This window comes from Chionomys nivalis, chromosome 4, assembly GCF_950005125.1.
Source record: "Chionomys nivalis chromosome 4, mChiNiv1.1, whole genome shotgun sequence".
NCBI classification, from domain to species: Eukaryota; Metazoa; Chordata; class Mammalia; order Rodentia; family Cricetidae; genus Chionomys; species Chionomys nivalis.
In genome coordinates this window covers 74,398,278-74,411,680 of record NC_080089.1, presented here as the reverse complement: position 1 = coordinate 74,411,680, position 13,403 = coordinate 74,398,278, and the positions used below count along the sequence as shown (strand labels likewise).

The 13,403-nt window shown below is 47.5% G+C and overlaps 1 protein-coding gene across 2 annotated transcripts in view; it reads right to left on the bottom strand.

Moving 5' to 3' along the window:
• Myo5c (myosin VC) overlaps positions 1-13,403 on the bottom strand; it is a 78,182-nt gene that overhangs the window by 19,245 nt on the left and 45,534 nt on the right. For both annotated transcript variants that reach the window (XM_057767867.1, XM_057767868.1), the window contains exons 21-28: positions 13,115-13,261; positions 12,041-12,205; positions 10,829-10,922; positions 9,488-9,551; positions 6,620-6,800; positions 3,045-3,138; positions 2,201-2,264; positions 1,598-1,678 (exon numbers count right to left, since the gene is read on the bottom strand). In XM_057767867.1, coding sequence (XP_057623850.1) covers positions 1,598-1,678; positions 2,201-2,264; positions 3,045-3,138; positions 6,620-6,800; positions 9,488-9,551; positions 10,829-10,922; positions 12,041-12,205; positions 13,115-13,261 — 890 coding nt within the window. The remainder of the gene's footprint in view (positions 1-1,597; positions 1,679-2,200; positions 2,265-3,044; positions 3,139-6,619; positions 6,801-9,487; positions 9,552-10,828; positions 10,923-12,040; positions 12,206-13,114; positions 13,262-13,403) is intronic.

The window sequence follows — 13,403 nt, the reverse complement described above, 5'->3', positions numbered from 1 at the left end:
GGTATAAATGAGGACTCCTCTGCTCTTTCTCTTTCTCTCTTTCACTCTCTCTCTCTCCTTTGGGTCCCTCTATGTAGCTTTGGGTGTCCTGAAACTCCATATCTAGATCAGACTGGCCTTGAACTCACAGAGATCCAACTGCCTCTGCCTCCCGATTAAAGGCATGTACCATCATGCCCAGTGAGAAATCTATTTTCAACTCAGTTTGCTGTGGACCTAAAACTTCTACAAGACAATGAAGTTTATTAATTTAAAGAAGCGCAAAAACTTCCTCAGTCCAACCACACCACAGTAGCTGCTTATATAATGTAACTATGTCTTGCTTTTACTTTTTTTTTTTTTTTTTTTGGTTTTTCGAGACAGGGTTTCTTTGTGGCTTTTTTTTGGAGCCTGTCCTGGAACTAGCTCTGTAGACCAGGCTGGTCTCGAACTCACAGAGATCCGCCTACCTCTGCCTCCCGAGTGCTGGGATTAAAGGCGTGCGCCACCATCGCCCGGCTTCTTGCTCTACTTTTAAAGCATTCATGCATTTTTACTTTATGTGTGTTTGCCTGCATGTATGCATACATGTATACCATGGGTGTGCATTGCCTGTGGAGAGCAGAAGAGGGCATCAGATCCCTTGGGACTAGAGTTATAGACATTTGTAAGCTACCAAGTGGTTGCTGGGAATCTAGTGGACCTGGGCCCTTGGCAAGAGCAGTCAATGTTCTTAACTGCTGACCCATCTCTCCAGTACAGATTTTATTTGTTTTTTTGAGATAGGGTCTCTAGCCCGGGCCAGTCCCAAACATCTTTGGTAGTTAACAATGACCTTGGAGTTCTCCATCATCTTGATTTCCAAGTGCTGGGGTTACAGAAGAGCCCATCACACCCCATTTATTCAGTGCAAGGGATGGAAATAGAGTTGTTTTCTTTTTGGGGGGGGGACATGGTTTGAAACAAGGTTTCTCTGTGTAGCTTTGGAGACTATTCTGGAACTCTCTCTGTAGACCAGGCTGGTCTCAGACTCATAGAGATCCAGCTGCCTCTGCCTCCCAAGTGCTGGGATTAAAGGTGTGCACCATCACTGCCTGGCTGGAAACCAGAGTTTTATGCAGGCCAGGCAAGCACTCCACTGATTGAGCTACATCCCCAACCCTGTAACCAGTTTTGAGGAAACAGGTTACAGGTTTTCTCACTAGGTCTCCTCTTACTAGGCAAATGGCTGAATTCTCAGAGAAGTCTTTCTAGGGGCTATTAGATAATTTTACCATAAGAATATACTTCACGCCGGGCGATGGTGGCGCACGCCTTTAATCCCAGCACTTGGGAGGCAGAGGCAGGCGGATCTCTGTGAGTTCGAGACCAGCCTGGTCTACAGAGCTAGTTCCAGGACAGGCTCCAAAAAAAAGCCACAGAGAAACCCTGTCTCGAAAAACCAAAAAAAAAAAAAAAAAAAAAAAAAAAAAAAAAAAAAAAAAGAATATACTTCGCATGTCAAATCTAGGTGAGATGAACTTCCCAACATTGTACTGTCTCTGGAAAAAAATAAAACAAAAACCAAAAACCAAAACCAAACAAACAAAAAAACCAGAACCCCAAGGGAATACCTCACCGAGTTGCCTTTTTGAGTCCTTCATAGGCAAACCAAAGTTCTCCATCCTCATTTAAGTGTTCCAGATCCTCCACAGAGAGCCTGGGAAATAAAACAAAGAAGGCACAAATGTCCAGCCTCCTTACTTACGGGTCACACGGTTTGTGTGTGTGTCATTCCTACAGTACGGCTCACCTTGCTTTCTAAAAGATTGTGTGTATGTGTGCATGCATGTATGTCTGTGTTCAGGAGCTGGTAGAGACCAGAAGAGGGCATCACATCCTCCATGGAGTTGGAGTTTCTGCTGGTACTAGGAACCGATCCCTGGTCCTCTGCAGGAGCAACAAGCACTCTTAACTTCCAACCCCAGTTTTATTTTTTTTGAGGCAGGGTTTTTCACTGGCCTGGTGCTCACTGATTGAACTAGACTATCTGGTCAGTAAGCCCTCTGGTCAGGGATCCTCTGTCTCTGCTGCCCCAGTGGTTGGTCATAAGCATGTAAGGCCATGCTTAGCTCCCCCCCCCCTTTTTAAAGAAAAGCATAGGTTGTAGGGATCAAACTTACACGCTACCACTTCACTCAGTGTAAATGCTTGTAAATGTCTGAAGACGTAAGACTGATACCTGCTTCTCACGTCTTCTATGTCATAGCTCTCCAGAAGCTGTTTGGTGACCTCTGACATCCGTTCTGGAAGGAAAGGGGGAGCAGCATAAATCAAAGTCGAGCATAGCTTTCTTCCCTGGGGTCTCTCCAGAATGGTTTCTTTTTTTTTTTTTATTTTTATTCTTTTTTAATTAAAATTTCCAACTGCTCCCCGTTTCCCATTTCCCTCCCCTCCTCCCACACATTGCCCCCTCCCCCCCACTCCCCTCCCCCATCCCCACTCCTCTTCTCCTCCCCCCAGTCCATTCCCCCTCCCTCTCGATACTGAAGAGCAGTCCAAATTCCCTGCCCTACAGGGAGAGATGGCTCAGTGGTTAAGAGCATTGCCTGCTCTTCCAAAGGTCCGGAGTTCAATTCCCGGCAACCACATGGTGGCTCACAACCATCTGTAAAGAGGTCTGGTGCCCTCTTCTGGCCAGAATGGTTTCTTACAATCTGCAGCTGAATAACCAAATAGTTGGCTACCAACACACAAACCACTGTCTTGGGTATCCAACTAGCAAGGTGTCCAGACTACCCACTAACCAGCCCATGAGCCACTACTTCTCACCAACCCACTAACCAGTCCATGCTCTTGTACCTCTCACCTACCCACTAACCAGCCCACGTCTCCAGGACTTCTTTCCTACTCACTAACTAGCCCATGCCCCAGTACCTTTTACCTACCCACAAACCAGCCCACGCCCCAGTACTTCTTACCTACCCACTAACCAGCCTACGACCCAGTACTTCTTACCTACCCACTAACCAGCCCATGACCCAGTACTTCTTACCTACCCACAAACCAGCCCACGCCCCTGGTACCTCTCATCTCCCGTTTCTGTGACTGCACGTGTTTTTCCACATCTATCTTCTGTGCCTGCAGCAGCTCTATCTCCTTCTCAAACTCAGAGATGGTCTAAATCAGAGCCATGAACAAACCAAGGGCAAAGAAAACAGTCGTTACACTTTCTATCAGACAAGGACACAGATTTGTCACAGAGCACATGGAGCCCAGCGGCCGCCATGCCGTTTCCTAGCTGGAACCGTATCCAGCTCTCACAGCCTCACAGCTTGCCCTGAAGCAGCTCAACTGCTCAAAATGCTGCTGTTTTCCACATTGACTTGGGGGCAGAAATTAGCTTCCCCACTGCAAAGGAAGAAAACATTTACAAGTTTGCCATGAGGTGGGTGAGGGGCAAGCTAAGGTGGACCAGGTACTAGAACCTAAACAGTAAGCCTGAAGAGGTGGGGATGGGGGAAGACAAAGCTGACTTCCTTCCAAGGAAGCTTTCCTCTTCAGCTAGGCTGAGAGAGGGAGCAACTGTGGAGGCTAGGCACCCTGGGAGGGCCTCTTGGGGAGAGTTTCCTACAAGCATTTCTGCTGGTCAAAAGGTTGCACCCACTGCTGTTCACACTACAAGCTCAGCTCAAGGAAGTCCATGGGTTTGTGTGTTGTTACTGTTTGTTTTTGTTTTGTTTTATTTATTTATTTATTATTATTATTTTTTGTAGCTTAGCAGATAGAAACATTCTCAGGGATAGCAGAAGTGAAAAGCCCTCCTGGAATACTCTGGTCCTGAGTATTGATAGACCCCAGCTCCTGACTCCACAGAGGAAGGGGATCAAACATAGACTCCTAACGGTCCTAACTGTCCTTGAGGTGAGTAAAAGCTGAGCCCCTGTTGGATAGAAAAATGAATCTACCCTGAATCATGTGACATGTTCTGGATCATGTGCCTGGAAGCCGTAACCGTCCAGTCTGAAGCCTTGGCTCCTTTGTGATTCGTTGCATATTTCAGATAACGTTCGCATTCACTTTTAATCTTCAGACACACAGAGCTTGTCAGTGATGGCTAAGATCTTTGTAAGCCAGACCTTAAGAGGCATCAGAAGTGAGTGACATCTACTGGCATCTCACTCCAAGTGCAGGCTCACAATTCCTCCAATTTAAGGTTAACGTGGAGAGATGGCTCAGAGGTCAAAAGCACTGGCCACTCTCCCAAAGGACCTGAGTTTAATTCTCAGCACCCACATGGCAGCTCACAACTGTCTGTAACTCCAGTTCCAGGGGATCCAATGCCCCTCAGGCAAGAACACCAATGCACATACAATAAAAATTAATAAATCATTTTTTAAGAAAGGATTAGCCAGTTGGTATGACACGCAACAGACACAGAATCGACTTCCTGGAACGGACAAGTCAAAGGAATATGATCACGTGATCCAGTCTCCCCAAGTCTTCCACATCACAACAACAGGAGGCCAGTTGACAAGGGAGCCAGTAGAGCACTGGTTAGCACAGAGTGCTTATAGGAAAGGTGGACAGTTTTCCTGGAACGCAGACCGACAGTTCTGAAGGGGGAAGCTCTTACAGAGCACACACGGTTGTTCACAGCCACACAGAACATCTGCAGAGCTTTCTAACATGTGTTTTACATGTTTAGTGGAAGCTCAACAGCTTTCTGACTTCACAATGAAATGCTTTGCATTTGAGAACAGGCTGCAGCCACGCATGGCTTTAGGTCCATTCCCTGGAAAGCAAGGATACTCTTCCTGCACTCTGCATCTGCCAGAGGTCTGCATTCTAAAACAATACATGCACTGAAGGATCAGATGGATGCTACCACTAGCACCTGGGAGGCTGAGGCAGCAGCATCCTGAGTTCACGGACAGCCAGGGTGACATATTGAGAACTCGTTTCAAGATAAACAAATCCTCAAGTCTGTAGGGATGCATAGGATTACGATTTCCAGTAAGGACTCATTGTCCATGCACAGTTCAAACCTTACTTATTGTTCTTTTAAATTTATTTTTCTCAAGAACTTTTTATTAAATTTCTATGAATATTTATATATTTTATAAAATATGATAATGCTGGTATTTTATTTATTTTTTCAAAACTTTTTAAAGATTTATTTGTTATATATACAGTATTCTGCCTGCATACCAGAAGAGGGCATCATATCTCATTACAGATGGTTGTGAGCCACTAGGTGGTTGCTGGGAACTGAACTTGGGACCTCTGGAAGAGCAGCCAGAGCCCTTACCCTCTGAGCCATCTCTCCAACCCAGCTCTGGTATTTTAACGCTTGCTTAAGCAATGAAAATATTTTTCTATGTGATTTTTCCTGCTCTACTTGTAAATTTCATTTTTTTAAACTTTTATTATAGATTGACAAAGTATAATCACATATGTTTGTGGGTGACAAAGTAAGGTTATGATTTATGAATGCAATGTGGAAAATCAAATCAAGATAGCAAACACACAACTCTCTCAAAAACCTGCTATTTTTGCAGTTGAGAATGTTGAAATTTATTCTCTTAACAATTTAAAATGTGTAATACTTCATCATTAACTGTATTCACTGCTCTGGAATGGATTTCTGGAGACAGGGTCTCATAGTCTAGTCTGGCCTCTAGCTCCTGCGCCCTGAGGAGGGCTTGAGCTTCCTCCTGGCTCTCCTGCCTCCATCTCCCCAGTGCTGGGATTACAGGAGTGCACAATACACCTGAATTCTACTGACTGGGTGGCCTCTCCAGGCATGGACCATCACTCGTGAATTTTCTGATAAAGTGGAAGATTATAACAATTTCACTTCAGTACAGGTATTCTTAAGTTGATAACATGATAAGTGATAAGGGTTTTCCGGAATTTATAATTTAAATTGGAAATATTCTTTTATTCAATCTGTTTAAATAACTGTATAATTACAACCTGGCAATGTTAGAAGCTATCAGAAACATGAAATACAGTTTCAGACAGCGCAGTGTCTTGGACTTGAACTTGGGGGGACAGAGCACTGAGGTGCTGTGTGCTGTCAGTCTGTACGGCTACACCTGCTGTTTGATGTCTTGGGAACACAGAGATGCTCTGGCTGGGCTAGCAGCTGCTAGGGCCACACTCAACCTGCATCTGCCCTTTTCTATTTCACCCTCTCAGCTGCTCTGAGAAGCAAGCACCCCGCTGTGACTCTGATCCTCACTTCCCCAAAGGATGTTCCCAAGCATCCTAAGCAAGCAGAGGCTACAGGGGGCACCTCCTGTATGGTGGGCACACCTTACTTAGCTAAAGGACTGGATCCTTGCTGCTGCCCCTGCCACCCAGGAATCCAGGATAACCTGACTACCAGCATATAGTACTGACCACTCGTCAAACACATAGCAAGGAACCTCCTCATTCTGCCTGAATCCATACAAAGGTCCCCTCATATACACAATGCTTCATTTGAGTTCTCTTCAAAATCCCTACCATGCTGATAATGGTATTATTAAATATCTTACCAAAAAGAACAGCCCACCTGAGCTGTCCCCAAACTGAACCCCAAATCTGAGACCTTTCCGCTATCTCTGTGCAGATCAAGAGCATTACCAGAGGACCTAAAAGCCATCACACCTACCTTTGCTTGCTTGGTCAGACGAGCCACCTCCCCTTTCAGGCTGTCAGAGGTGACCTGGCCCTCCTCCAGCTGATGATGGAGCTGCGTCCTCTCGTCCTTGAGGGCTTTAATTTCTTCTCTCAGAGACGCTATCTGTTTCTCATAGGCCTGTGTTTTCAGCTCAAAACTTTTTTCAAGAAGTCTAAACAGCAAAAAAAAAAAAAAAAAGAAAAGAAAAGATAAACTTAGATTTGTTTTTATAGTCTTTGAACAAAATATACAATATTCTGAAAATATAGAGAGGAGACACCTCCATGCCAAAGGAGGAGACAGGGTTGTCGTGACCTATGCCGCCCTTGTAGTAGCCCATGGTCCTGTGTTTTAGCATGTACCCTGTTCTCATAGTCTGAAACAAATGCTTTAGAGCTCCTGGTGTGAGAAACTCTCTCAAGATCACAGGGAACACAGGACGGAGAGGCTAGACTTCAAGTCACACTGGGTGCTGGGGCACTGTGATCTCAAAGTCATCCCTGGGTTCCACGCTGTCCTCTGAATGGGGTGCCCATCCCTCAGCAAAGACCTGGCATATTCTGCCAAGTTCTAGTCCTTTCCCAGGACCCCCCAGGGGTCTTATTTAGTCCTCAACAAATATGGCTTAGCACCCCAAATTTCCAAAACTGAACAAGAAATGCTAAAATCCAAAACTGCACCACTAGTGTGCTAATGAAAGGTTTCCACCTCTGAAATTATTTAAGATTTGGGACTATGGAAGGAGGGGTGCTCTCTTGGTGAAGTCTGTGTCGATGGAAAATTTTGAAAGCAAAACCATTCTGGTCACAAGCTTCTCAAGTAAGAACAAAAGCAGAGGCCATAATACAGGCCATCTCTGTATTCAGGGGTCTTGGTTTCTGAGAAATTTGAAAATTATTTATTTTACTTGTGTGTGTGTGTGTGTGTAAGCAGGTGTCTGCATGTCTGTGATTGCATGCACAGTGTGTACCCTGATGTTTGCACCTTTGCACATGGAGGCCAGAAGAGGGCATCACGCCCCTCAGAGCTGGAAATGTAGGTGTCTTGGGACACCCAGCCTATATGAGTGCTGAGCTTCGAACTCTGGTTGTTCAGCAAGCACTCTTAACTATTGATCCATCTGTCCAGCCCATTTAAAAGAATTTCGAATATATTTCAGCAAAGCCAAGTGCTCCAAAGTGTGTTGAAACCCAATTCCTTGTAAACGGATCACTGAGTTCAACAGGCGACAACGAACTAAGAAAACCACAGAAAGGAGTCATGTGACCTAGACCAGCTTTGTCTAGTCCACAGAGTCCAGTCGGAACTAAGGCAGCCCCAAGAGCTCTGTTAACTTCCTGCAGCCCTCAGGCTGGTGGGATGCTGCGAAACCTTGCACCCAGAGCCTCCCACCAGGAGCTTCCCACCTGGAGCCTCCCACTGCTGGGATGTCAACCCACACCCTTTTTTTTTTTTTTTTTTTTTTTTTTTTTTTGATTTTCCAAGACAGGGTTTCTCTGTAGCTTTTGGTTCCTGTCCTGGAACTACCTCTTGTAGACCAGGCTGGCCTCGAACTCATAGAGATCCACCTGCCTCTGCCTCTCGAGTGCTGGGATTAAAGGCGTGCGCCACCACCGCCCGGCTCAACCCACACTCTTGACCGATTTACTGTGTTAGCACCAAGGAAAAGACTCTGAGGAAGTCTTTGTGGCTTCCTCAAAGTCTGGCTCCACAAAGATTTTTATCTCCTTTTGTAGATATTAATAAATCTTTAAACTTTGTAACACCTCCCCCCCACCAAAAAACAAACCCAATCCACTACAGTATTCTCAAGAGACCAGAAAACAAACAAAAAAGAAAACCCTGGAGCCTGGGGTACAACGAACCTCAGACCTACAGCCTGAACCTGCTGGGTCTGTAATAGTATGTGCCTCTGAGGGCTGTGACAGGGCCAAGCATGCACAGGTAGATGACCAGGGACCAAATGGAGCTGCAAGGAGGGCTAAGAGTGTTGCTCACTTGACAGGCCAGCACAGCCCCGTCCAGGCAGACAGCAGGGAGCTCAGCTGTGCAGCTGGCTCCTCAGCCTTTGGGAGTCTCCTTACCCACCTCCTTACCGAGGCCATGGTTTTCGGCTAACTGCACGGCAAAGTAGAACCTCATCCCAGGCTTCCCTGAGATTTTGTCTCCCAAGGAACATGACAAGAATATTCCACATCTCCCATCATTCCATCATGCCCCCCACTTAGATCTAGAAACTACTGACTCCATCAGAGAAGGGGGATCCAGACTGGAATCTCTGGGAGTTAGCAGATGGTTTATAACTGAGACAGGAAGAGGGCTGGTCCAACCCAGGGTCATGGGGACCAGTGAGGGTCCATCAGCAGGAAGAGTATCAACAACCCTGGACCATGGGCATCATTAGAGGCGGTACACTATAGAACTGCGCCCTTGAGACTAAAATCCTCACCCTGCATACCTGGATCTGGATTATGCTAGCTACAAGCTGAGAAGCAAAACAGAAAACAGAGCAGATGGGGATGTAGCTGTGGGCACCCTAGGTTCCATTCCCTGCAATGCAGAAACCAGCAGTGCTGGTGCACAGCTGTAATCACAGCACTGGGGAGGGAGAGGCAAGAGGATCAGAGGTTCAAAGACATCCTTGGCTAATGGAGGAGGTTCGAGGACCAAGCCAGAAAAGGAGGAAGGGAGGGAGGGAGGGAGGGAGGGAGGGAGGGAGGGAGGGAGGGAGGGAGGGAGGGAGGGAGGGAAGGAAGGAAGGAAGGAAGGAAGGAAGGAAGGAAGGAAGGAAGGAAGGAAGGAAGGAAGGGGAGGCTAGCTGAGTGAGCGGGTGCTGGCTTTGAGGCCAGGGTCTCTTACAGTCTTTGCTGTTCCTCTTTTTGCACGTCATCAAACAGCTGCCTGGTGAGCTTGTCCATTTGTTCTGTGGACAGAGAACACTCTGAAACAAATCCGCCATGACAACGTCTGAATTATCTCCCACTTCCCAATCGCCGTGGAGGGTTCATTCAGCTGGGACGTAAGGAGACACGTGCACCCTTCATAACTAGATATGTAGGCGAGGGGGCTGTGAAACAGCAGTTCTATTAAAAGTATCCATCCAAACAGGCAATTTTCTCACTACATTTCTTAGAACTTCAATATTCCTGTGGCAACCTTCACAGCAAGAAGTTATAAAACCCCTGAAGCCGTGTAATAAAAAGAGTGCAGGGGGTGCTCCTTGCTCAGGCTCCAGATGACTTCTCAACCTCTCTGCTCCTCACTGACTCTGTGGGCTCCAAGGCCCGGGCCACCGTCAGGGTGCACCTTCTTGCTGGAACCCCAGCTGTCTCACACCCTAGGCCTGGTGCCCTTTAGTCCACACGCTGGGCAGAATGTGTGCAAGGTCCCTTAGGCCACTCACAAGGTGCCTACACTTATATACACTCACATGTTCACAGACACTCTTAAATACATGCTCATCCATACATCTCCATACACACACTCATGAATACTCTTTCATACACACACTCTTACACACACATCCACTCACACTCATACACACTCATACATTCATGGATATTCTTAAACATACGCACTCTAACACCCCAAACTATACACTCATATTTGTACACACTCAACACTCTTACCACACATGTGTCACCACACTTACATTCATACACTATTACACACTCTTACACACTTACACATGTTCATATTCTCACACTTCCCCACACTCATACAGCACTGTACACTCTAAATGCATACATACTCCACACACTTACACACTCATGAACACCCATAAACTCTGATGGGGAATCTTTGCCAACCAATTATCTTTAAGAGGTGGGACCAAGTTAGGGTGTGGCTTTCTGGGACCCAGAGAAAAAGGGCGTGTGCAGCCCAGGTGCCCTCTCTCTGTGTGGTTCCCTCGCAGCACAGCTGAGCTTGGACTTCTTGCTCCTGTTTCGTGAGTCTTCCCCTTATAATAAATAAAAATATAATTGGTTTATCTTTTAGCTAGCCTGGTTGTTTCCTGACTCGAGTTAACTTGAACAAAACTCTTGCACATGCACTCTCTCACAAGCGTGTACACATACTTTTTTACTCACACGTTTCTGCACGCTATTATACTCTCATCCATTCATACTCTTACTTATCCCCTTGATGTGTGATGGCCGGCTACACCCACACTGCTGAGTGACGCCCAGTGCTGGCTACCTTTCAGCTCCTCGGTCTTCTCTTGCAGCGTCAGCTCTGCTTGTTCTTTCTGCAACTCCAGCTCTGCATTGTGCTTCTGCAGCTTCGACAACCTCTAGTGAAAGGAAGGGACATGAGGAGACCTTGGTGAAGTCTCTGCCACTGGCCCTTGTGACGAGCCCTGTGCTCTTCAATCACATGCTCTTGCTCAGCTTAGGCCAGAGTAACAACCGCACCAGCCACAGAATCAGACACCGCTCCCACCCACCTCCCCAGCCATGACTGACAGCTGACACCTGGGAGAAAAGCCCAAGGCCAAGGACTGTCTCAGGCCTCTCCTGAGCTCTGGGTACCCGGGGCAGCTTATTAGTTAACTGTGGTAATAGCTGCTTAGGTCAGAACACACACTGGCTTCCCATTTTCACACTGCTGTGGTGTAGAAAGCAGGGAAGCAGGGCAGAATCCGTTACTTCAGCTTCTCTTGACGAGAGAGGCCTGCGGGGCTGGAAGTGTAGACCCAGTGATGGTGATGGCCATGACGGGCAGAGCCAGAAAGGGCAGCAGCAGCATTGTGGGCACCCCGAGTACTAGGTCACAGGCAGGGCAAAGGGAAGCCCCCAGGGTGCCTATGGCTACGAATGTGGGAACTTCAAGCCTTTGGAAGGCACAGGAAAATGGGCGGTAATGAAAGAGACTTTGTTAGAATATGCTAGATTCACCTTCTCATGACTCTGTGGGGCCCACGGTGGGCACTGACTAAATTATTTCTCTGGAAAACGTTACCCTTAAATCTTTTTCTAGCCTCCCTTTGTCATTTCTATTTTAAATACAAGGAAGCTAAAGTTCAGAGGGTCGGTGACTTGGCCAAGCTGCACTTTAGCCAGCAGCAAAGTCAAGATTCGAATCTAGGATGTTGGGATTTCTCACTCGACCACAGTGATAAACTCTTTCCCAGGTTCTGCAGCACAGGTCAGAGACAGGTGCCTCCAGGGCCCATGCAGGTGGACAAGAAGAAGGAAGCAGTCAGCAGTGTCCCTTGGGCCTTGTGTCCACTTGTAAAGGACGGCAGGGAGAGCAGCTGGTCCCTTCCCTAAGCACACGATTCCCCCCAGAGTCCAGGCCGCTGGGCTCCCTCTGTCAGGGCTGTGAAGTCCCTGCGTTATTGCCACAGGCAACATTTGCCTCCCTCTGCAGAGACGGGAGTGTGGACTCCCCACGTGGGACCCTTCTGACCTCCTCCACTGTGTCCCTGTATCTCCTGCCCTTCTCTTCATAGCTGTGTCGGTGGGTGGCCGCTCGTTCTAGCTCTGCTTCCAGCTTCTGAATCTTTTCCAGGTCACCAGCCCGCAGAGCAGCCAGGCTGGTCAGTTTCTCCACCAGCCCATGGTTCTCTCTGCTCTGAAGAAAGACTCAGGCGTCAGGGGTTTGTTCAGAGCGAAGCAGCCGCTGCATTCATGCCTCACACAGCATCTATCTACCACAGCTGCATTTCCCACAAGTGACATTTGTTAGCCTCTTCCCACAGAACTGAGTGAGGTGGAGTCTTTCTGAGCTGGTGATGCGTGTCATGGGCGGTCCATCTGCTTCTGGGACTCCACAACAATTTTAATACTAGAGGCTAAATTGTGTTTACCTCAAAAATCATATGCTGTGCCGGGCGGTGGTGGCGCACGCCTTTAATCCCAGCACTCGGGAGGCAGAGGCAGGCGGATCTCTGTGAGTTCGAGACCAGCCTGGTCTACAAGAGCTAGTTCCAGGACAGGAACCAAAAAGCTACCGAGAAACCCTGTCTCGAAAATCAAAAAAAAAAAAAAAAAAAAAAAAATCATATGCTGTGCTTTCATCCATCGACCTGAGGTAGGACTATTTGATAAAAAAAGGACTTCTAAAGAGGGAATTTGGGCATCTCTGGCGACCATGGGGTGCGCAACACAGACGGCGCACTCCACGGGTCAGAAAAGACGGGCGGGCAGTAGAGGGCTGGGGAGGTGGCTCCAAGATTAAAATGCTTGCCTCCAAAGTTAAAGTGCTAGGGTTTGGGTTCCCAGAATCCGTAAAAATAATGTCAGGTGGTCATGGGGGCCTGCTTGTGACTCTAGTCTTAGAAGGTAGAAACAGGGGATTCCCAAAGAAAATTGGCTAGTCGGTACCACTGGCCATGCAGGCAAGCTCTGGGTTTGACTGACAGCCCTTGCTTCAAAAAGAATAAGGCAGAGAGTGATCAAACATACACACACGTACATTTACACACATGAACATGCACATGCATACACACATGTGCACACGCATACACACACACACACTTACCTGATCCTCCAGTTTCTTCTGCAAACGCTGGACCCTGTAAGTCAGTTGAATATTGAGCACGAACCTGCGGATGTTCTGGAATCTACGCCGGGCCAGCCATGCCCGCGCGTACTTCTGAAGGATCACAGCCTTGTGCTCCTGCAGCAACTGGAGAGGGAACCTTGTAAGATGTCAGCCAGAACTCCTGTTTCTCTCTCTCCAGGTCCATCATTACCCGAAGAGTCAGCTCAGGACATCCACAGTGCAGGGCAGGAGTCTCCCATCACTGACCCACTGAGCCCTTCACCCC